We start from the raw sequence: 21,557 nt of genomic DNA, 5'->3' as shown, positions 1-21,557 counted from the left end.
TTGTGGAGACAGTACATTTATTGAAACTTAGAATAGTAATAATATGAGCTGGGAATTAGAAAGTTTCTGAAAGATTATGTGAAACCAGACCAAAGTTTGTGACCATCAACAGCTGAGACACCATTGCTTTAAAAATTAAGAGGTGGTGGGAAAATAGTTATTGTTCCAAATTAAGAGAAAACACTTCAATAAAAACCAAACATACCCACAGATGAGTGTCTTTTGTTGTTTTAAACATGATACACTCTATCTAACCAGCAGCAATTAAACTTTTCTCACATGAGACTGCAGACCTAGGCCATTGCTAGCCTTGTTTGTTCACAACTTTTAGTTGCTATTAACACACTGGAATAGATTCCTATTGATATGTATTAGTCAAAGCATTCCATTCCAGCTAAGAAAACCACAATGCTTTACACCACACAATCCTCCAGATTTTAATTTGGAAGTTTCTTCAGAACAGTGCGAATGCCCTGAAATACTTTGCTGACCTAGGAAATGTATACTCAAAGGACAGCAAAGCTGGGATTTATGAGTACCAACCCAAGTGTTCAGTCCAATTGTTATGATGCGACAAACCAAGGCTGAATCCTGTCAAATGAACAAGCACTCAGATGTCATCTACAGAAACACTAAATATATGGCCACTTTAAAAAAGAATAACCCCATTTAACTTTAACACAGTACTGGAGAATTAGGTCAGAATGTTATGCCTTTTGCAATACAAACTTAGGCTGGAATACGTCTCTGAATCAATTTACACAGGGTCAATTCCCACATTTTCCCATAGATCTCAAAGTCAGGACACAGTAAACCTGGCCATAGGTTTATATTGCCGGCAGACATCATTAAATGAGGAGACAAGCAAGTTCCCATTTATTCATCTAGGTTTTACCAGCTCTTTTCACTCCTCTATTCTCCAATCCAAATATGCCTGATTCCACTCACTGCTGTCTTTACAAATACTTTGAAAAGCCTTTTCTGCTTCTAGCAAATATGAAAATCTCGTATCCCATAATGCAGTTTAAAGCATCCCAGAATCACGATTACTGTTCTAACATTCACATTGACTTTCTGCCTCCCTTCCCACTCCTCTTCCCAAACTAACCCCCACTTCCAAATAAGTTGCTGCAAAGACCCTCTTTTTTGAAGGCACCCTCAGAGTTCCTGCAGGAAGACACAGTCCTGACCACCTTTATAACGCAGTCCCATCAAAATTATTTTCAATGCCTTATGCTAGGTGGGACACACAGTAGCAGGGCACTCAAATGGAAGAAATGTGGTCAAGGCAGGAAGTGAAAGGTTAAGGAAGACACGTTCCCACATCCTTCCCGCTCAGCAGGAAGGGCTGGACAAAGCCAGAAACTAAAACACACTTTGCTGTTTCCAAAGTTTCTTGGAAATACGGGTCTGCCATCTGTCTCCACACTCACTGGTGAGGAACCAAAAGCCACAGTAGGGAGAAATTGAGGGGGGGGGAAGCTCCACCCCCTACCCAACCATTATGCTTCTAGTTAATGTTCATGCCTTCCTCAGAGAGTTTTCATGCCTTTTCATCCTATCAAACCTTCACTGCCTTCCATTCAGAGGGAAGCAACTTCCACCAAGACAGTAACACTTAAGGAGCGCGCAGAGCCCATGAGCCCTGCCTTCATTTCAGTTTCTGCTGTAATCCCCTTCCTTTGTCCACCTTAGAAAAATAAAATCAACACTAAGAACATATATAACTTATTTTTAAATTATTTTAAATGTCTTTTAGGAGAAAGACTGCAACAATTTTAAATAGCCCTATGCCATCTCCTGTTGGTTCATGACCTTCAAATCAGTCTGACAGGAAACATGTCCCCATTTCTTTCCAGTAGGACTGGAGGGGAGGGGAAGCACATGGAGAAAGATGGGTGCATCTTTTCACAGCTTCAAGGGCTCCACATTCTCATACCAATAATAAAAATGTTTTAAAAAGGGGTTCGGGCATTCACACAAGGCAGTGGAGATCACTACGAGCAACATGCCCTCAGCAGACGGCAGCCCAACCTCAGTAGTTAAAAACGGGAATCACTTGGGGAGAGGCGGCAGGGGAGGGGGAGGTTCCGAAGGTAGAGGGGGCGGCCGTGGTTTATCCACACTCGCAGCAGCCCTGGGGTTCAAGTACTCGCCATATGAATGTACAAAGTCAAAGGTGGGAGGCTGGGTGGGTTGCATGCCCTGTGCGCTGAGCAAGGAGTGCAGCATGTTCACTGTATCCTGGTAATCAATGGCCTGGTTCATGTTATGCCCATTGGCCCCGGCAGTGCTCTTGTCCAGTTTCCCAGGAGCCCCTCTGGTTTTGCTGCCCTGGACAAAAGGGAGACCAGCTGCATCCAAGCTATGCCCAGGGTGCTGGGGAAAGGGAAAGGGCATGGGGGCCCCTTTTGAATTCTTGCTGATTTTCGGCTGATGTTCATGTGCTGCAGCTGAGGCCTCCTCAGAAAGTGGTCTCTTGCGGAAGGAACAAATTGGGACAAAACCTTTATGGGATGCAATGCCACTTTGGTTACCATGCTTGGAGTCCACTGGCCGCTTGGTGCTGGCAACAGGTTGTGCATGTGAATGTTTGTGAGAATGGTGGTTGTGGTGGTGGTTAGAAGAATGGACCTTATGTTTTTCCTTGTGCTCTCCTCGGCTCTTGCCGCTACTTTCATCAGAAGAGCCCGGCCGTTCTGACAGAGTCGGCACCTTGATGCGCATTTTTATTTCCTCCGGTTTGGAGGAAGAGACAGCAGGCTTGTCCCCTGGTGCAGTCAGCCGAACTTTGAGGGCAGATGAGGTCTTATCAGGCTTTTCAGTGGGGAGCCGTTCAGAACCATCAGAGCTGCCACCCAATGGGATTTTCAGAATGATGGGAGATGGGTTATTCTCTTGCTGCTGCACATCCCGTTCCCGCTGCTGTTGCACAAGCAGGTTCTGAGCAGCATAGGCATATTGAGAACGTACATTTGCCTCCATGTTTTCCAGCTCACGTTTCTGTGCAGCTAGTTCTTCAGCATGTTTGGCACGATACTCCTTTAATGATACTTTTGCCAGTGGTGCACTTTTAATGCTCTGCTTAGAGAAGGGGCCACTACTGTTATCGAGATGTGGATGATCTGTGCTGGAAGACATTTCACTGGCCCTGTGGCTGACCTCCAATTTATGTGACGGGTGTTGAGCCATCCAGCTGTCTGCTGACATCACATCTGTGCCAAGGTCCCCTGGAGAGTCGCCTGCTGCACCTGAAAGCGAAGCAAGGCCTCCAGCTGTCGAGGAAGTAGACATGCTCATCAGACCCGCAATGGTCGTGTCAGAGGAGCTTCTGGAGATCATGCTGAGAATGGTCTGTTCTGAGAGGCAATCATCATCACCTTGATCATCAGTTTTTGATTTCCTAGCTGCCTGGCAGGCCTAGGGGAAAAAACAAAAGCAGTACCAACTTTAGAATGCCAGATCTCTCTCCTGGACGGACGAAGGAAGGAAGGAAGGAAGGAAGGAAGGAAGGAAGGAAGGAGCTGTCCTGTTTTGTTGCAGCTGTCCTGTTATGCCATTTCCATAAACAATTTTTTCATTCACAAATTGTCTTGCAAGAAAATAGAATACATCGCATTTCAACAGCATACAACATTTGATCCTGCCACTTTAGAAAATTCTATTATGGGAGAAGGCTGCAGTAAGGGGGTCTATACACCCCAGCTTGCTGTCTGATGAAACCTTTGGATAATTCAAAAAATATAGAAAGGTTTATGTAGAGAAGCATACACCTCTTGAATATTCATCTCCTCACAGCCAGAAGATGTTTATTATACATATATTTCTGCATTACTTATCAAACTGAAGAGCACACACAACTTTGCCAAGCCATGCTCAGAGTGCGCAGAGGACCTTACCCGCCAATTCCTGATTCGTTTCAGCCGGTTAGGAGTTTTCTCAAGGATCTGCAGGAATTCATGAGTAAGTTCTGCAAGATAAACACAAGAACACCAAGTAGTAAGAGGCGTGAAATTTACAAGCCAGAACCCAAAGGGTGCTTTAACTTCTGCCCTTGCCAGCAACAGATGGAGCATTCCTGGGACTAATGATACTGGCTCAAGTTATCAAATTAATCCCACTTAATTTTTTATTGCCATGCTGGAAATCTTGGTGAGAATGTCCCTTAGAAGTAAGATATCAAGGTAATAAAATACCTCATTGTGCATGGGAATGTATTTGACCTTGCTCCAAACTTACCATCCAAGAGTTCCAGAGTTACAGTGCCATCAACGTACTCCCACCAGTGCTTCCCGTCCATGGAGACTGGGATCTCCCAGTTGGACCACTTACAGGCCAAGTGGATGCAGACGCAGGCCACAACGGGAGGGGTGTACTGCAGGCTGAAGGTGGTTAGGTGAAGGCTGACATCACCAGCAGGGAGAGAGAAACAGAAAGCTGTAAGCTCCCAAGCCTGAACGGCAGCAGCACACACAACCGCCCGCTGGACAGACACTGCAAGAAGTGAGCATCCCTCAGCTTTAAAAGCCTTAATTATTCTGCATCGTCAAGCAGGCCCTGCTTAAAACAACACTGTTTCAGCCTTCTTCCACGAGGTTTTCCAGGAGCTCCCGTCAGCCTGGAGCTCCAGGACCCCCATACGGCCAACAGGGCGGGCAAAGGGAAAATGCTGCATTGGAAGTTACTATTTTGGGGTTCCACAGGGCTGGATTATCCAATAGCACCAGAGAACAATCTCAAGAGATTTGGGCTACTTTGCTCTTTTTCAAAGGAATTTTATTCACCAGGCCAAAAAGTGCCAGAAACCTCCAGATACGAAAATCTGATCAGTGATGGCAGTAGATTTTGGCATCAGATCCAAAAGCCAACAGTCAAGCAGTTGTGCCTTAGACGAACTGTAGTTCCCTTTAAGCTTTGGCCAATTCCACAGAGCATCAAATCATCTTGCATGACAACAACCTAATAGGAATGGGCCCCAGAAGGCTGATAACAAAGAGATGCTGGCAAGATACTACTTTACTCATGGTACATTTCTATCCCAACAAACTCTTCCGGAGACAATACAGGGCAAGGCATTGATTTGTAAATGGTGTCTGCTGGGACAAAAGTGGTCCTTGGGAGATGTGCCAGCTGCTCTTTCCCTCCCCTACACCAGTTGCCAGGGATGAAACAAGGTGTGGAGGAAGAAGCAACTGCTGTGGTGATGGGACTTGCAAGCAGCGTTTTGAGAAGGATGAGGCCTCAAGCCCATTCCATCCCCCTCCTTCTAAATAAATCTCCAGCAGAATTAGTACTCTTTGCATATTATACATCAGCTGACTATATACTCTGCAACAAGGTAACCCAAATAAGCAAATCTACATGTATGTTATTTTGCATTTTTAAAATCCTACAAGAAATTAGAAAGAGAACTCAAACCCCATTAATTGGTCACAGGAAGGCCTATGTATCTACTCTCTGGCTTCTGAAATTTCACAAGGCACAACATATGTCACCAAGTTTCTATATGCCCTACTTTAAAAAAAGAATAGTAAAATCCTAAGGATGCTGACTGCTGTGTTAGACACAAAATTCCCTACTTCAATCCTCCATGAAGTACAAAGCTGAAACATTTAAACAGCTGCATATACCAGGCCACATCTGAATTCAGAGAAAACTAGTTTGTATGAGTGTCTGAAACACTGTCAAGAAGAGCACTAAACTGAGCAATGTTTATCAGAACAAAATCTAAACATGAAATATAAAATCTATAGAACGGCAGCCTTTGCACACAATATAGTTCCAAAAAGTGATTTCAACCATGTTGCAGGGTTCAAATACTGAAGAGGCATCTCTCTTCTGGAGAACTCTAGATTGAAAAAAGCCATCTCAAGCCAACAATTTAGCTTCTTCCAAAAGAAAATCTAATTCTTTTCATCTCAGATGAATGCTGCTAAGTGTTCACTGACTTCTAGATGGAAAGATCCAGTCTGATCCACACTTAGTAGCAAAGCAATTTTAGCCTGGAATTATAAATAGCCAGCCACCTATGGCAAGCAAGAATTGTTTCAGGGTAACCAAGCAGGAAAATCCTAATAAAAGCTGTTTATTTTTTTGTTTAGGCCACAACATAGACTAGTACATGAGCTAGTAGCATTGTCAACTTATTTTCTAGGAGATTTCTTCAGAACAAAACCTTAATTTATTCTAGAGTAAGACATGTACTGCCCTGATATTCAATGCGCAATAAAGCATTTCTTCTGTAAGTTTAGAAGGATGTTCTTCTACAATTGTCAAGAACTACATTCCCAAATAAAAAAAGCTAATAAGAGTAAGCCTTCAACATGTACCTGTTGGTAGCCATGAAGTAGGACGTCTGTGCCAGATCCTTGCTGGCTGGAAAAAAAAAGGAAAAACACGTGTTAGTGTTGCAAAGCACCTCTTTAATATACAATAATATTCTATTGGGAAATAGCTCAGCAATTCTATTCTATTGGGAAATAGCTCAGCATATTGAATTTACTTTGATTATATATATACTCATCAGCTGTAAATGCCCACTTTAATACTGCCATACTCTGAAAGTTTGTATCCAACTCATTACCACCATATTAAGCCAGAGTAAGGGGTGAATATTTAGTATAGCAACACCCTCTGTTTATTTTACTTGTTCCTTTGACCAAGAAACAATTTGTCGACTAAGAAACGCAACCACTTCTGTGTGAAAGTGTCATAAGTGCTGTGCCAGAATCACAGCAGTGTTGAATCACTGCTTACCTCGCACTAGCTGTGTGCATTTCACCACATGAGTGTGAGGATGATCTATGGTGATCTCAAACCCTGGAAGAAAAACAGGTGACAGTTAGGTCATGGATATAACATATTTGTGCTTCTACATACCACAAATGCCTCTGGATCCTGGGAGGCAAGTAGATTGCTCATTCTTCCCCATTAAAGCTCATGCTGTTTTCAGTTGCAAGCAAGAAGAAAGCACAATATCTTCCTAGGTTCAAATGAATCTGTTATCCAGCACAAGAAAATGACAGAAACGTCTAGCTTCTAAGGCAACCATATTCTCTGCTGCAAATATACTAAAATACAACTGAACATTCTAAATCAGAAAACTAACCTGTATTAAAACAACAGGAAAAGAAAATTCTACAATCTACTGGAAGAGAGCTTTTCCTGTCACACCAAACACCAACAAGCAATGTTTTCCTCTTAAGCAACAGATGCTCACTGAGTATAAACCTAGTTTTTAAATGGTTTCTTTTAAGGGGAAATGTTTGGCCCAGCTATGGACTGGTCTGAGAAGTCCCAGTGGGCAATGGCTCAGGAAAGACAATTTAAAAAAATTATTTGAAGCCTTGCCTTCTGCCAGACAGTAACTACTACCAGCAACAATTAAGTTAAGCAAGTTCTTCCTCTGCGATGTTCTTTGATGAAAGTGTTACTGGAATAATTTTCTTGTGTCCCTTGCAGCCAGGGATAACTTCTTTGTACATTGGGGACTATAATTTATATACCACTTGATTGTAAGAAAACCTCTGAGGTGTTTTCAAAAAAGTGTTTGAAATATCTGCATATAACAAGATTGGGCATCATATCATTCATCTAATTACAGTGAGAGATAGTATCTGTAAGCCAAGAGGTTACCAAAGGCATAGAAATAATATTGTTTCAGCTATCAAAAAACCTGTTTGAATTAGTTACAAAGTAGCAAAAGCTCAACATCAACAATTCATGTCAGTTTGTCTGGGTATCCAGTTCCCACCCTGCATGACCAAGCTAATCATACAATTGGAACAATAGGCTGTCATGTTGCTAAGCCTTCAATCCAGAGAACACTGCATGGAACCTGAACAATATAAGTCCTGTTGAAAAAGAACCCAAACCAATTTTTGCATTCATATTGGTTTACAAGAATGTCAATAAATTCACCCTAAACAAAACATATCAAACAAGTCATAAATTGTGAGGTTTGTCGCCTGGACTGATGCTCTCCCACACTGGCCAGCTGTGCCTCTGCCCTCCAGCTGTGAAGAAGACTGGGATTAGACTCTCCACTCTGCGGAACTTTCCTGGGTCTGAGATTCATGAAGCAGCCCGTCCGCTTGGAAAAACTTACCCAGGGTCTGCAGTATTATGCTCTCTAGAATGACCAGGTCTTGGGCTTGTTGCAGGTAAGCCTGGGGTTGAGAGGACAGGCAGGTTACTTGTGATGAGGCACTCTGTATCAAGCCTGCATATTTCTAACACTCTCTTGGGGAGGCAAAAAAATATCAAGGGGGAATCTTTATCATAGTCAATGCTGGAGAGAATTGGCACAAGCATCCCGTTCCCAGGAAAAAAATGTTAAGTGCCCAATAGACACAATGCTTGCTCAAGAGGCTGCTCTTGATTCCATAATGGCTTCAACTGCCATGAAGTTATCAGTGTGTGTTAAAAATTTGCCCTTTCCTTCAATTTGGCTTCAGAATAAAGCTTCCCCCTTGTTGGCAAGGTTAGATGTGCTGGTCCTGTCAGGAAGGGCTGTGGTGAGATGTAAAACAATATGCTTAACAATCCTCCTGTTTGAATGGCAGTGACAGGAATGAATTTCAAACAACGTTTTCTGTGTCACCATAAGAGGGTGATCCTGGCAGGCAATATCCACCCATTAATACAAACAGTGCTACACATCTGGCTTTAATTCACAACACTCTAGCAGGAACACACAGGACAGACAAGCTATTTGGCTTACAAAACCCCAGAGCTTTCTGTACTATGCACCAGCAATATTCAAGAACTAATTACTATTGTTCAGATAATATTCCAACAAAGCTGTAGCACTCTAGATCCAATGAAGCACAGGGGACTTGCACTGCCAGGATTCGTCCTTTCCCCTCCCTCACTTGTTGAGGACTGTATATGTTTCACAGGTATTCAGTTACTTACCTCACTCCTGGTATCTGGAAGCGCCTCTTGAGGATGCAGACAGGCATGAGCGACCTTGATGACATGCTCCAGTTTTCGGGGTTGCTCCTCCACCTTGGCTGCCAGGAAAAGGGCAGCTGGTGCTACAGACTTTACAGAGAAAATAAATTTAAATGCAACATCCTCTTTCAAATGGCAGCACACCTCCTTGGTCTCAAAAAGTCCAGAGAAAGTATCTTAACAACAACTTAGAATTGGCAGTTCTACTATTTGACTAAATGTACACAACTGAATTGTATATACAAACATTAAAAGATTCATTTGGCAAGGCATCATAACCTGCAGAACATACTGGATTGTATAAAACTCATGTTTTATATGAAAGCTATTAAACGGTAGACAACCAGTGCTAATTTGGGATATAACTACCTGGGTTTTCACACTGCACAAATTATGCACTGTAGAAGCTATAATTTAATGCAGAGGATGGTTTCTGGGAATTATAGGCTTATTTTTTTTCCTTAAAAACATTATGACTCCAGGTCTTATCATCACAGGAAAACTAAGTTACAAAAATGAACAACTTCTACAAGGAACTGTGGGTGAAAGTTTTCAAGTTTTCCTGGGGCATTCTACTGCTGATCCTTAAGTGAAGACCACTGCTAAGCTGATGATCAATTTAGGAGCTACCTTGATCACCATAGAGTCCAAAACTTGATACAGATCTACTGAAACAGAAACCTAGGTTAAAACCATCCAGTTTTATATGGAATGTGTGCCCTGTTAGTTACAGCATCCAAGTTTTAAAATGTGTTGCCTTCCTCTCCAGCAAAAAATGGACATCAGCAAAATGGTATTGTTCCTATAAGCATTTGACCTAGGTGATGCCTCTAAGTTCATTTATGGATTTGCTATTGCTGTTGCCACTACATTTCACTACATTTCACTCTTCTATTATCTTATTGTTTAGCTATTAGTGTGAACTAGTGAACACAAAATGAATCTGTTCATGTTCTGTTCTTCTTTATGTATAATTGCTAGCGACCTTAAATGTATTTTTAGATCAGAAAAATGAGATCAAATGTTTAATAGAGATTATCCTCGGTCTCATACACTCTTCATAATAAATTATTTGGAATTAATTTCTGAAAAATGTGACATAGAATAAAACCTTTAAAGATTTCCACCACAATACTCAGCACACACCCTTTCTCTTAATCTGCGTGGGATAAGGGAGAATATGAAACATATCTATGTACAATTCTAACTAAGAAAAAGCACTAATACAAGTGATACAAATGTATTTTCAATCTTTGCTGGAAGGCACCCAGAGTGGCTGGAGAAACCTTGTCAGTTGGATAGGGAAATAAATAAATAATACTTACATTTCGATGAAATTGAGTAAAAGATTGAACCATGTAGAACCGATGCATGTAGACAATAGCCGTATTGATAGTCAGTTGGGAACTAGTATCTTGTGGTTAAGGAAAAAGAAGACAAAGGCTTTCCAAGCATATTTCAAAAGGGTTATCTGCAAACTGTAGGTTTTAAGGGACTGCACTGCCCCATGTATTCCAGTCTTCACAACACACACTGATGTGAATCAGTGTTTTTGAGGTAACATACATCACACATTAGCAAATCCCAGATGTCTACAAAATGATTAGAACACTTATCCTTCAGATGCAGGCTTACACAGGAAGTTCAACACCAATAAATGCTAAAACAATATTGGGCTGCAATGCTCTGCATTCTTACCAAGAGTAAGTACCAATGGGACTTCCAAATAAACGTGCATGGAATCACACTAAGTGCCATATGACCTTTAAGTAAACTCACTATACTAAGGCTACAGTCATAATAGCACTTATCTAGGAATAAGCCCCACTACACACAAAAGGATTCATTTCCTAGTAGACCTGGCTAGGATTGTACTGACAGTAAAGAGACCCTCTCTCTGAACACACATCAAACACACATACACAAGCGTTAATTTTCCAGGCTAAATCACATCTTTGAAATCAGAACCAAGCTTTAAAGCATTGCTAAGGGCTCACCAACATTTACTCTTCCATAATCAAGAAACCTAATACAAGAAACACTGACGGAACTTTGGCTGCATTTTGAAAAAATATACCGCAATTAAGTATAACTAGCATTAACCTGCGCAAAAGAGAAATGTCCGTACAGGAACAAGACTGGCCTCTTTTCCCACCAGCAAATAACCCTCTTAGATTCGCAATCCCAAGCCAAGCCGGCCTGCTAACAAATGAGTGCGCCTTCCAAGTTGTTGCTCAATAACTGCTTCCTCTCTCGGGCCTTGCAGCTCGATCAAGGCTTCAGGGCCTAGTCTCCTCTCCCCGACCCCACCTCGTTCCACCCCAGCCTTCTCCGCGTCGCGGAGTCGACGCTCCGCGGCCAACCGTAAACGCGTCCCAACTCCCCCGGCCCAACGCGCGGTCTTTGTAGGACGCGGCCTAATAACGTGGCCCGTTCTAAGCCGGCCGCGAACCACCGCGAGGCCCCGGTCTTGGTCTCTCGCCCCAGACGCCTCAGCCCCGGCGAGGCCTAGTTCGCCCAGCGGCCCAAGCGCGCTTCCCGCACCCTGCTCAACCCAGCCCAGCTCGAGCTGCCGCGGCCTAGTCCCCCAATGGATACACAGTCAGGCGCTGGCCCATATCCTGAAGCAGGTTGGCTGCCTGCTGCCGGTACGACAGCTCCTTGTCTGGGTCGAGCCCCGCGCGCCGGGAAGGGCTGCGCGCCAGCTGCTCTCGGCTGAAATACCAGCGCCCTCCGCCGCCTCCTGCTGCAGCCGCCGCGCCACACACCGCCATGATGGCCGCCGTCGCCGTCGACAACCACGCATGCGTGTGGAGACGCACGCACCGCGCACCGGCCTACGCTTGCGTGACCTCGCCCAAGAGAGCCTGGGCGTGCGTGCGTGCGTGCATGCGTGCGTACTTCCGTTTCCTCTCCCGCTGGGAGAAAGAAAGGAAGAGGATATGCGTGCCGAACTTCCGGTATTGGCTTGCGTAGGGGTGGGGGTGGGGCGTTGCGTTGACAGTTACGTTTCAGATGCGTCGGTCGAGGCCTTCCATCTCTATGGCGATCGTCGTACGGAGTCGAAGAAGCGCCATAGAGGCAAAAATGGTAGAGTGACACACAAAGAAGAGGGACTCACATGAGCCTTGTTTTTGTTCGTTTTAGTCTATGCCAGCGTGGTTTTAACCTTCTGCACGTCTTAAAAAACATTTGCTCAGTTTAGGAATCAAAATGGTTCCAGGTCGGTCTTCCTGTGCTGATCTATGTACATGCTTGGTTGGTACACTTATGAACATTAAAAGGTAAAGGTAAAGGTACCCCTGCCCGTACGGGCCAGTCTTGACAGACTCTGGGGTTGGTGCGCCCATCTCACTTAAGAGGCCAGGGGCCAGCGCTGTCCGGAGACACTTCCGGGTCACGTGGCCAGCGTGACATCGCTGCTCTGGCAAGCCAGAGCCGCACACGGAAACGCCGTTTACCTTCCCGCTGGTAAGCGGTCCCTATTTATCTACTTGCACCCGGAGGTGCTTTCGAACTGCTAGGTTGGCAGGCGCTGGGACCGAGCAGCGGGAGCGCACCCCGCCGCAGGGATTCGAACCGCCGACCTTTCGATCGGCAAGTCCTAGGCGCTGAGGCTTTAACCCACAGCGCCACCTGCGTCCCTATTATGAACATTACCATATATCTAAGACCATATAATTCCTATCACAATGCCCTCTCCTGCAGCATGCAGTGACCAGTTTGGTGTTGTGATAGGAATTTTGATGTCTTAGATATATGTCAAATGTTCATAAGTGTACCAACCAAGCACATACATAAATCAGCACAGGAAGACCGACCTGAAACCATTTTTTATTCCCAAACTTACCTCAAATTATTTCTCTGCAAGGTCAAAGGAAAATGGAAAAGCCTCCCCACTGTCTTTTCCTTCACAAATCCTGTCTTAAGGGCACATTTAAGATATGAATAGGGTGTGAGCATGACCTGGCTCAGGAACTAAGTATTTATCATTACAAAAGACTGGCCAGGCTCCCCAGGCAATCCAATCAAGTATTTACGCTGGTAAATTTTTAAGCGATAGTTTCACGCTTCCGCTTCAAGGTCCCTCCTCCCCCCGCTACAACCAAGCGGTGTATATATACAGCTTGGCAGCTGCGTTCCAGGGGGCAAATGGATCCTCCCTCCCTGGCTGGTAGTGAGTGGGAAGCAGGAGAAATGTGGGAGAGCTGGGCTAGGAGCAGGCAGAAGCCAGAGAGTGAGAACCATGCTGGATTTCTGCTTGAATCCAAGGCTGTGGCTATGGGAGAAGATCCTCGTGGGGTGTTAATGCTGTGAGCCCCCCAACGTAGGCTCAGGTTGTAAATAAGACCTGCAGTGGTACCTCGGGTTACATACGCTTCAGGTTGCAGATGCTTCAGGTTACAGACTCCGCTAACTCAGAAATAGTGCTTCAGGTTAAGAACTTTGCTTCAGGATGAGAACAGAAATCGTGCTCCGGTGGTGCAGCGGCAGCAGCAAGCCCCATTAGCTAAAGTGGTGCTTCAGGTTAAGAACAGTTTCAGGTTAAGAACAGACCTCTGGAACGAATTAAGTACTTAACCCGAGGTACCACAGTATATCCTAAATACTTCGCAGTCTCTGCTGCCCCTCATCCCAAGGACATCAAACCCTAGGTAAGCGCCTGGAAGCCCTGGAATGTGGCACCAATTGGGGTAGTGCGCAACAATATTAATGTCGCTGCTGAAGGAATTACACTGACTGCCGGTTACTTCCTGGGCTAAATCCAAGGTGCTGGTGAATAAAGCTCTGTACAGTTTGGGACCAGGACAGCTAAACTTCATCTCTCTTATACACACTGTTAGTAAGCTTGATCTTTATTGATCTGTTGCAACAGGGTGCTCGCCTCACACGCAGGAAAGGAGGAGGAACCCAGAACAATGGTGTGCAAGGCCTTATATAGATTTTTGAAATTGCCACCCTGTAGATCAAGACCACCCCCAGAAACATCATACATACATCACAGAAGGGGTGTAGCTCAAGACCCCCCCCCAATACATCATACCTATGTCACAGAAAGGGTGGTCAACAGGAGAAATCTGAGTGCTTTGTTTACCTCCTGTCTGCCAGATTACCTGTTTAATGGTCACTTGATTGGATTGCCTGGGGAGCCTGGCCAGTCTTTTGTAATGATAAATACTTAGTTCCTGAGCCAGGTCATGCTCACACCCTATTCATATCTTAAATGTGCCCTTAAGACAGGATTTGTGAAGGAAAAGACAGTGGGGAGGCTTTTCCATTTTCCTTTGACCTTGCAGAGAAATAATTTGAGGTAAGTTTGGGAATAAAAAATGGTTTCAGGTCGGTCTTCCTGTGCTGATTTATGTATGTGCTTGGTTGGTACACTTATGAACATTTGACATATATCTAAGACATCAAAATTCCTATCACAACACCAAACTGGTCACTGCATGCTGCAGGAGAGGGCATTGTGATAGGAATTATATGGTCTTAGATATATGGTAATGTTCATAAGTGTACCAACCAAGCATGTACATAGATCAGCACAGGAAGACCGACCTGGAACCATTTTGATTCCTAAACTGAGCAAATGTTTTCTCTGCAATGTCAAAGTGAGAAACCTTCCATTGTCTCTTTCCTCACAAATTCTGTCTTAAAGGCACATTTAAAATATGAATAAGGTGTGAGCCTGCGACCTAGCCCAGGAACTAAGTATTTATCATTACAAAAGACTGGCCAGGCTACCCAGGCAATCCAATCAAGTAACCTGCCAGACAGGAGAAAAACAACATTCAAATTTCTGTTTTAAGACCGCCTTTTCTGTGATGTATGTATGATGTTTCTGGGGGTGGTCTTGATCTACAGGGTGGCAATTTCAAAAGTCTTTATAAGGCCTTGCACACCATTTTTCTGGGTTCCTCCTCCTCTCCTGCGGGTGAGGGGAGCACCCTGCTGCAACAGTTCAATAAAGATCAAGCTTACTGGCTGCTTTGCTTCTCAATATTCTCTGGTTGCCTCTGTTATCTTCTCCTACCAATAGGGAACCTATGTAAGGACTCTATATGAGCTCTTGGATACCCCATAAGGGAAAAGGGCAATTTTTGTTTACAACAGGATCCAGCACATTGTCACCCAGTCGGGAGGTTTGGTCTACACCAGTGTTTCCCAACCTTGGGTCTCCAGCTGCTGTTGGACTACAATTCCCATCATCCCTGACCATTGGTCTTGCTAGCAAGGGATGATGGGAGTTGTAGTCCAAAAACAGCTGGAGACCCAAGGTTGGGAAACACTGGTCTACACAATGTCAGAATTGGACCTTTAGTGTGGAGACATCTGCCATTTGGAACTTGTGTTATATAACAAGTGCTGTCTGTATTCTGCACCTTTAATAGGCTTTTCCTTCCTAACAAGTATTTTAAGTGAATAGGGTGGTGGTGTGGTCTAAACCACTGAACCTCTTGGGTTTGCTGATCAGAATGTCGGTGGTTTGAATCCCCGTGACGGGGTGAGCTCCCGTTGCTCTGTCCCGGCTCCTGCCAACCTAGCAGTTCAAAAGTACGCCAGTGCAAGTAGATAAATAGGTACCGCTGTGGGCAGGAAGGTAAACGGTGTTTCCGTGCGCTCTGGTTTCCATCACGGTGCTCCATTGAGCCAGAAGAGGTTTAGTCATGCTGGCCACATGACCCGGAAAGCTGTCTGTGGACAAACGCCAGCTCCCTCAGCCTGAAAGCGAGATGAGCACTGCAACCCTGTAGTTGCCTTTGACTGGACTTACCGGTAACCATCCATGGGTCATTTACCTTTACCTTTAAGTGGGTAATTTTTTTATTCCAGTCTGTACTGGATTGGAAATTGCTTTTAAATATGCATTTGTTGTTGATGTTTTTTATTGTTAAATTGCTTCAGTCTGTTTTATGCGGATTCATAAACTGAATGAATAAAAATATCTGTATATAAACTTACTTTTAATTGTTCTGTTGTCTCAGTGTTCTACTTGTTAGAATTGCAGTGCAGGAGAGCATTGTCGTGACAATGTATTACACCAATAAAATGCTGGTTAAACTGGAAATACTAAATAAACACAACAAACTAAAATAAAATAGCTGATAGTAGATTATAAAACTAACTTCCGACAGACTACACCTCTTCAGTACAAAAGCTTAGCAAAAGAGGTAGTTTCTTCACCTTCCCCCTAAAAGAGTATAAAGATGAGGTAAGAAACACCTCAGTGGGACGATCATGCCTGAGTTTTGGAGGTGCCAAATATTTGCCTATTAGAGTCGGAAACAAGGCTGACACACAGCACACACTTATCTATCTTTACTCAGAGCACTCCACTGAGTGAACCACTCTTCATGGCTGGCATTTCAAGAAGACCGTTTGGCTCACATCTACTAGAGACAACACTAAAAGCTGCAGTGAGTGCCAGATCTCCCTAGAGGAGAAAATACAGCCATCTGGTTAAATACTTATTTCATCACTGGGAATCACATGCAAATAAATACAGATTAATGAAGTCATAAAGCTGGAAAAAACACAAGGTTAAGGGGTCACTTCTCCCCTTTTCCTTTCTAGATACCTCCTCAAACCAAACCTCAGTACATTTTTCTCAAGGTATCCCAATTGCCCTTTCACACACTCAAGTTTTCATTGCTTAAGAAACTCCCAAGAGACAGGGCCGAGCTGTGCTGTGCATCTCCATGGTAACATAGCAAACATGCTTTAGAAGGCTGAAGGCAGAAGGCTGCAGTTGGGAAGTTGTGGAGTCAGTTGAACCTACAGCAAATTAGGTGCAGGAAATGTCTTTCTTTGGATTAACTTTTATGGGATATCAAGACCCCTTTCGGGACAGAAAACTAGAATTACCAAAGTATGAAGTACCAGGTAAGGAAATTATCCAAGAACACTTCACTGAAAAACAAAGCTCTTCCTGGGATTCACCAGTGGTGATTGCTCTGTATGTGTACCTACACACAAAAGTCTTAACTGTCATTCCTTCATCTCGGAACCCTGGGAATGGCAGTGCTCTGAGGAAGGCTGTGGATCTTTAATGGAATTCCCACCACTGTCACTAAACTACTATTGCCAGGATTCTTGCCGGGAAACCATGATTGAAGATGGTAGAAAACTGATACAGAGCAGTTGCATAGATAAGCTCTTTGTGTGCTGTTCATACACATCACCCCTACTGTACAGGAGGTTCCTGGTTTTGTCTATTCAATCCCTTTCTGAAATTGAAGGGTTGATGGCCATCCCACAGTCTTTCAAAGGCGAGAATCATGCACTGGTCCACATCAGAGAGAATGGTTTAAGCCTTTCTCCCTCAGTGCGCTAGTTTTATGCCTAGAGATTGTTTGTATATTAGTGAGATATTTTTCATCCATGTTGTCTTCCAGCTGCAATCTGAAGTGGTACATCTGGGATCTAGATTGGACTTAATTCCCTGGACACAAGGAAATTCTCCTGTTTCCAACATGACCATTTTTGTCCCTAATTTCATTACTTCTTTATTTGGCTGAGGCCCCATCTGCTCAACACATTTCAAGTGGCATCACACCACTTTAAACAGTCATGGCTTTGCCCAAATAATTTTGGGAACTCTATTCCCCTAATCCTCTTGTTCCATTTGCTTTCCGTTTTGCTATATTCCAGAATTGCATTAGTTTTCTTTCTTCTTCTGTCCATCTTCAGTGGGAACACCAACCCCTAAACTGGAACTTTTCTACCCAAAGCTGCCACCCATAGGACCAAGTGGATATGATGGCACAGTACACAGGGGAAGCTGCAGGAAGTATCGAGAGGCTATCAAAAAGATGAAGCTCAAAAAATGTAGGTAAATAATTACCAGAGGCAGGGTTTAAATGGTGGTTTCAGCAAGAGCACAAGGAGCCTTTAGGATTCTGTAGAGGGACATCCATACTCATGAGTCAGAGCACTGGGACCAGGACTAGGAGCACTGACCTCTGGGTTGGCAGGAGCTGTGTGTGTGCATGCATGCAAATCTAAGAGAGTTCTGGAGGCAGGTTTGGAGGAAGGAGGAGGACTGAAGGCCCATGGTTCTTTGAAGAGGATGTCCTTGCAGGATTTCCTGTACAGATCTGGTTGGCCAGTCTGAGGACAGGATGCTGGACTAGCTGATCCTTTGGCCTGATCCAGCAGAGATCTGCTTATTCCTACGATGTTGGGCTCCAGGCAGGTGCGCCACCTCCATACTCGCTGCACCAGCATGACAGCTGGCCCTTCCAGACAGCAGGGAAAGACAGGGAGGAAACCTTTGGCCACGTAAAAAGGAAGTTTGTTGTCACAAATTTTTAGAGAACATGCAAACCAATTTGCTATACTGTGTATACAACCAGGTGGAAATGTGATGTTCAAGAGTGCTCCTGAGGAAGAACATTACAGTGGTACCTCGGGTTAAGTACTTAATTCGTTCCAGAGGTCCGTACTTAACCTGAAACTGTTCTTAACCTGAAGCACCACTTTAGCTAATGGGGCCTCCTGCTGCTGCCGTGCCGCCGGAGCACAATTTCTGTTCTCATCCTGAAGCAAAGTTCTTAACTTGAAGCAATATTTCTGGGTTAGCGGAGTTTGTAACCTGAAGTGTATGTAACCCAAGGTACCACTGTAATTTGAAATGTGTTGGGTTTAATAATCAACAATTTTTCTTGTTTACCTGGGGTTTTGATCTCTTTCTCTGATTTCTTCCCTCCTCCTCCTCCTGGACAGCAGACTAGTACCTCTAGGCAACTGATAATGAGGAACCAGTCACCTCCCACTGCCTCCTAAAAGGCTCACGACATATTGGGAAGCCACTTGTCTCCTAAGTGCCTGTGTCAGCTGTCATTGGAGTTTGGCTTTCCAGCTTCTCTTGCCTGTTTCTCTGTGAGCACATTTTGTGCTGACCTAGCGATGGGGAAGCTGTGGCCCTCCAGATGTTATTGGACTTATAACTCGAATCATCCCTAGCCAGCAAGACCAATAGTCGAGGATGTAATCTGAAGTCCAACAACATCTAGACCTGCAGTGCTGAAACCAGGGCAGCAAACAGGTTCAGGAGCATTAAGGACACAGTAGTTATTAGTTCTCTGGGGAATGGGAGGAAAAGACAAGCAGGAAATATGATAATTCTAGAAGGGAAGGGGCCATAAGTCAAAAACGGCAGATCACATGTTGAGCTTCTGAACTCAATATGTACAGCGGTAATTTAAACCCACAGATTATTAGCTACTTTCTCAAGCCTCCATTGTTGCTCAAGCTCCTGCTCAAGTCAGTGGATTTTTAGCAAGTGTTGACAGACAGCCCAAAGCCAAGATCCTTCTCTCCCACACCTCCAGACAGCTTTTGGTTTCTCCTTTCTAACAGCCCAAGCTCTCTGTCTCTTTTTTCTAGACCCAAATGAAGAGTACAGGGAACCAATGACCTGTGGACAAGAGATTGGCTGGTGGCTGCCTAAGAATCGGTCAGTCAAGCCAGAAGATGCCATCCCTTGGATAAGGGTGCAAAGGCATCCCCAGCTACGGAGCTCTATGACCAAGTGAGCATACAATGGGAAGCAGGGAATCAGCCCAACCACCACTTCACCCAGCCAGGGATGGAGGATCTCACTCTCATCCTTTAATTGTTATGTGTACAGCAGACATCATGGCCAAATCCACCCCATACAAATTACATTTTATCACATAGCTTCACCCAAAGAATCCACAGAACTATAATTCTCAGCACCTTAGCAAACTACAGTTCCCAGGGTTCTTTGGAGAAAGATGTGCTTTCAATGCATGGTCTGGATGTGCACCGAGGGGGTTGCATGATTCCCGCCACCTTCCAAAAGCAGCCGCCCAACATCTCCTTTTACTCGCAAAAGACAGTGCCATTGCAGTTGGGAGTTTTCCCAGCACCATTTCATTGACTGCTGCTTGTGGTGGGTTTGTGTTTGTGTTTGGGGAGGTGTAATTCTGAATGCCATGACACAACAGCTTGACCTCCTCCCATTAGGTATCATTGTGCAGATGTAGAGAAGAGATTCTGGGTGGCTGCTTTAACTGGGTCCAAGCACCCTTTGTATTGTCTAAGACAGTGTTTCCCAACCTTGTGCCTCCAGCTGTTTTTGGACTACAATTCCCATCATCCCTTGCCACTGGTCTTGCTAGTCAGGGATGATGGGAGTTGTAGTTCAAAAACAGCTGGAGGCACAAGATTGGGAAACACTGGTCTAAGAGATCCATGCTCTTGCTTGCCTGGAGGGCAGATAGAGGAATGGCTGCGGGTGTGTGGAAACCTTTGACCTTTGTGTGGCTGGAATATAGGCTACTGTACAAAGGTTAAGAGTAATATGTGTTGCTGTGCCAGCTTTGCCTCTTACCCACTCATTTGGCCCACTGCCCCCCCCCCCATAAGGCAATGTGGTCCTTGGCTGGAAAAAGGTCCCTCACCCCTGTGCTAAGATGTGCTTCTCAAACACTGAACCTTTCTCCCCAAGGAACTGCTGTTTGCTCCCCACAGAGCTAGTTTCCAGTACCCTTAACAAAATACAGTTCCTCTGCGTGTGCTTTGAAGACCTTCCTCTTTCAACAAGCCTTTTAAAGTTGAGGTCTTTCCCAGTCTTCACCTATTTCGAAATGGCTTTAAAGATGTTTGTTTTTATAGCTTTGTCAATTGTTTGCCACCCTGGGCTCCTTTGGGAGGAATGGTAGGGATATACCGGTGAATTTAACAATAGATAAATAAGGTCCTGGCAGCTGAAACAGTACCCCACGAGACAATGGAACAGCAATTAAAAATGTTTTCTTTGTTTATTGTAGATTTGTTGACAGCATGATAGCGAGCGACCGCCTCTTCAGCATGTTTTGAGAACCATTTGGAACCATAATAGGAACCTGAGGCGCATGGCAGCACCACTGTGTCAGTGAGAGCTCATTGGCAATAACCGGCTTCCATGTTTTAGACCTAGCGCATTTGTTCTACAAATAAATAGGAAATCAGTACAATCATCTGTGTTTGGGGGTTTTTTTGCCCGCAAAAAAATGGGAAAAGAAAGTGGGTGGATATAAATTACAAGTGAGAAACCTGTGGCTTCTAAGTGTTGTTGGGACACCAAATCCCATCAACCCAGCTAACATGTTCAATGGTCAAGGATGATGTGAGTTGTGCTCCAGAACATCTGGGGAGTCCACAGCTGGTGAAGGCTGGCCTATGGCCTTTTATCTTGTACTATATCTATGCACTCCCTGCTTCTTCTTTTAAGAATTAGTACAGGAATGAGGATGGGACGCAGGTGGCGCTGTGGGTTAAAGCCTCAGCGCCTAGGGCTTGCCGATCGAAAGGTCGGCGGTTCGAATCCCTGCGGCGGGGTGCGCTCCCGCTGCTCGGTCCCAGCGCCTGCCAACCTAGCAGTTCGAAAGCACCTCCGGGTGCAAGTAGATAAATAGTGACCGCTTACCAGCGGGAAGGTAAACGGCGTTTCCGTGTGCGGCTCTGGCTCTGGCTCTGGCTCTGGCCAGAGCAGCGATGTCACGCTGGCCACGTGACCCGGAAGTGTCTCCGGACAGCGCTGGCCCCTGGCCTCTTAAGTGAGATGGGCGCACAACCCCAGAGTCTGTCAAGAC

At 44.6% G+C, this 21,557-nt stretch overlaps 2 protein-coding genes across 4 annotated transcripts; one reads left to right on the top strand and one right to left on the bottom strand.

The window, feature by feature from the left end:
* CCNT1 (cyclin T1) lies at positions 1 to 11,770 on the bottom strand. 2 transcript variants are annotated; one of them, XM_079967651.1, is made up of 9 exons: positions 11,554 to 11,761; positions 10,281 to 10,362; positions 8,917 to 9,045; positions 8,108 to 8,168; positions 6,757 to 6,819; positions 6,330 to 6,375; positions 4,240 to 4,403; positions 3,900 to 3,970; positions 1 to 3,420 (listed from the first exon to the last, which is right to left on the bottom strand). In XM_079967651.1, the coding sequence occupies exons 1-9, from the start codon at positions 11,727 to 11,729 to the stop codon at positions 2,056 to 2,058; spliced, it is 2,157 nt and encodes a 718-aa protein (XP_079823777.1). In that variant the 5' UTR covers positions 11,730 to 11,761; the 3' UTR covers positions 1 to 2,055. The 2 variants fall into 2 exon arrangements, 1 of the variants encoding a protein (XP_079823777.1); XR_013836346.1 differs by lacking the exon at positions 4,240 to 4,403 and having other exon boundaries at positions 3,351 to 3,420; positions 11,554 to 11,770.
* Positions 11,771 to 16,531: 4,761 nt separating this feature from the next.
* On the top strand, positions 16,532 to 20,939 carry SPMIP11 (sperm microtubule inner protein 11). 2 transcript variants are annotated; one of them, XM_079967735.1, is made up of 4 exons: positions 16,532 to 16,839; positions 17,647 to 17,784; positions 19,345 to 19,489; positions 20,754 to 20,939. In XM_079967735.1, the coding sequence occupies exons 1-4, from the start codon at positions 16,755 to 16,757 to the stop codon at positions 20,800 to 20,802; spliced, it is 417 nt and encodes a 138-aa protein (XP_079823861.1). In that variant the 5' UTR covers positions 16,532 to 16,754; the 3' UTR covers positions 20,803 to 20,939. The 2 variants fall into 2 exon arrangements, with proteins under 2 accessions (XP_079823861.1, XP_079823862.1); XM_079967736.1 differs by lacking the exon at positions 16,532 to 16,839 and adding an exon at positions 16,973 to 17,075.
* The last annotated feature ends 618 nt before the right edge of the window (positions 20,940 to 21,557 follow it).

The sequence above is a fragment of the Podarcis cretensis genome, assembly GCF_951804945.1.
Source record: "Podarcis cretensis genome assembly, chromosome: 2".
Lineage (NCBI taxonomy): Eukaryota > Metazoa > Chordata > Lepidosauria > Squamata > Lacertidae > Podarcis > Podarcis cretensis.
The sequence above is the reverse complement of the archived record's forward strand: the minus strand, read 5'-3'. Positions and strand labels throughout refer to the sequence as shown.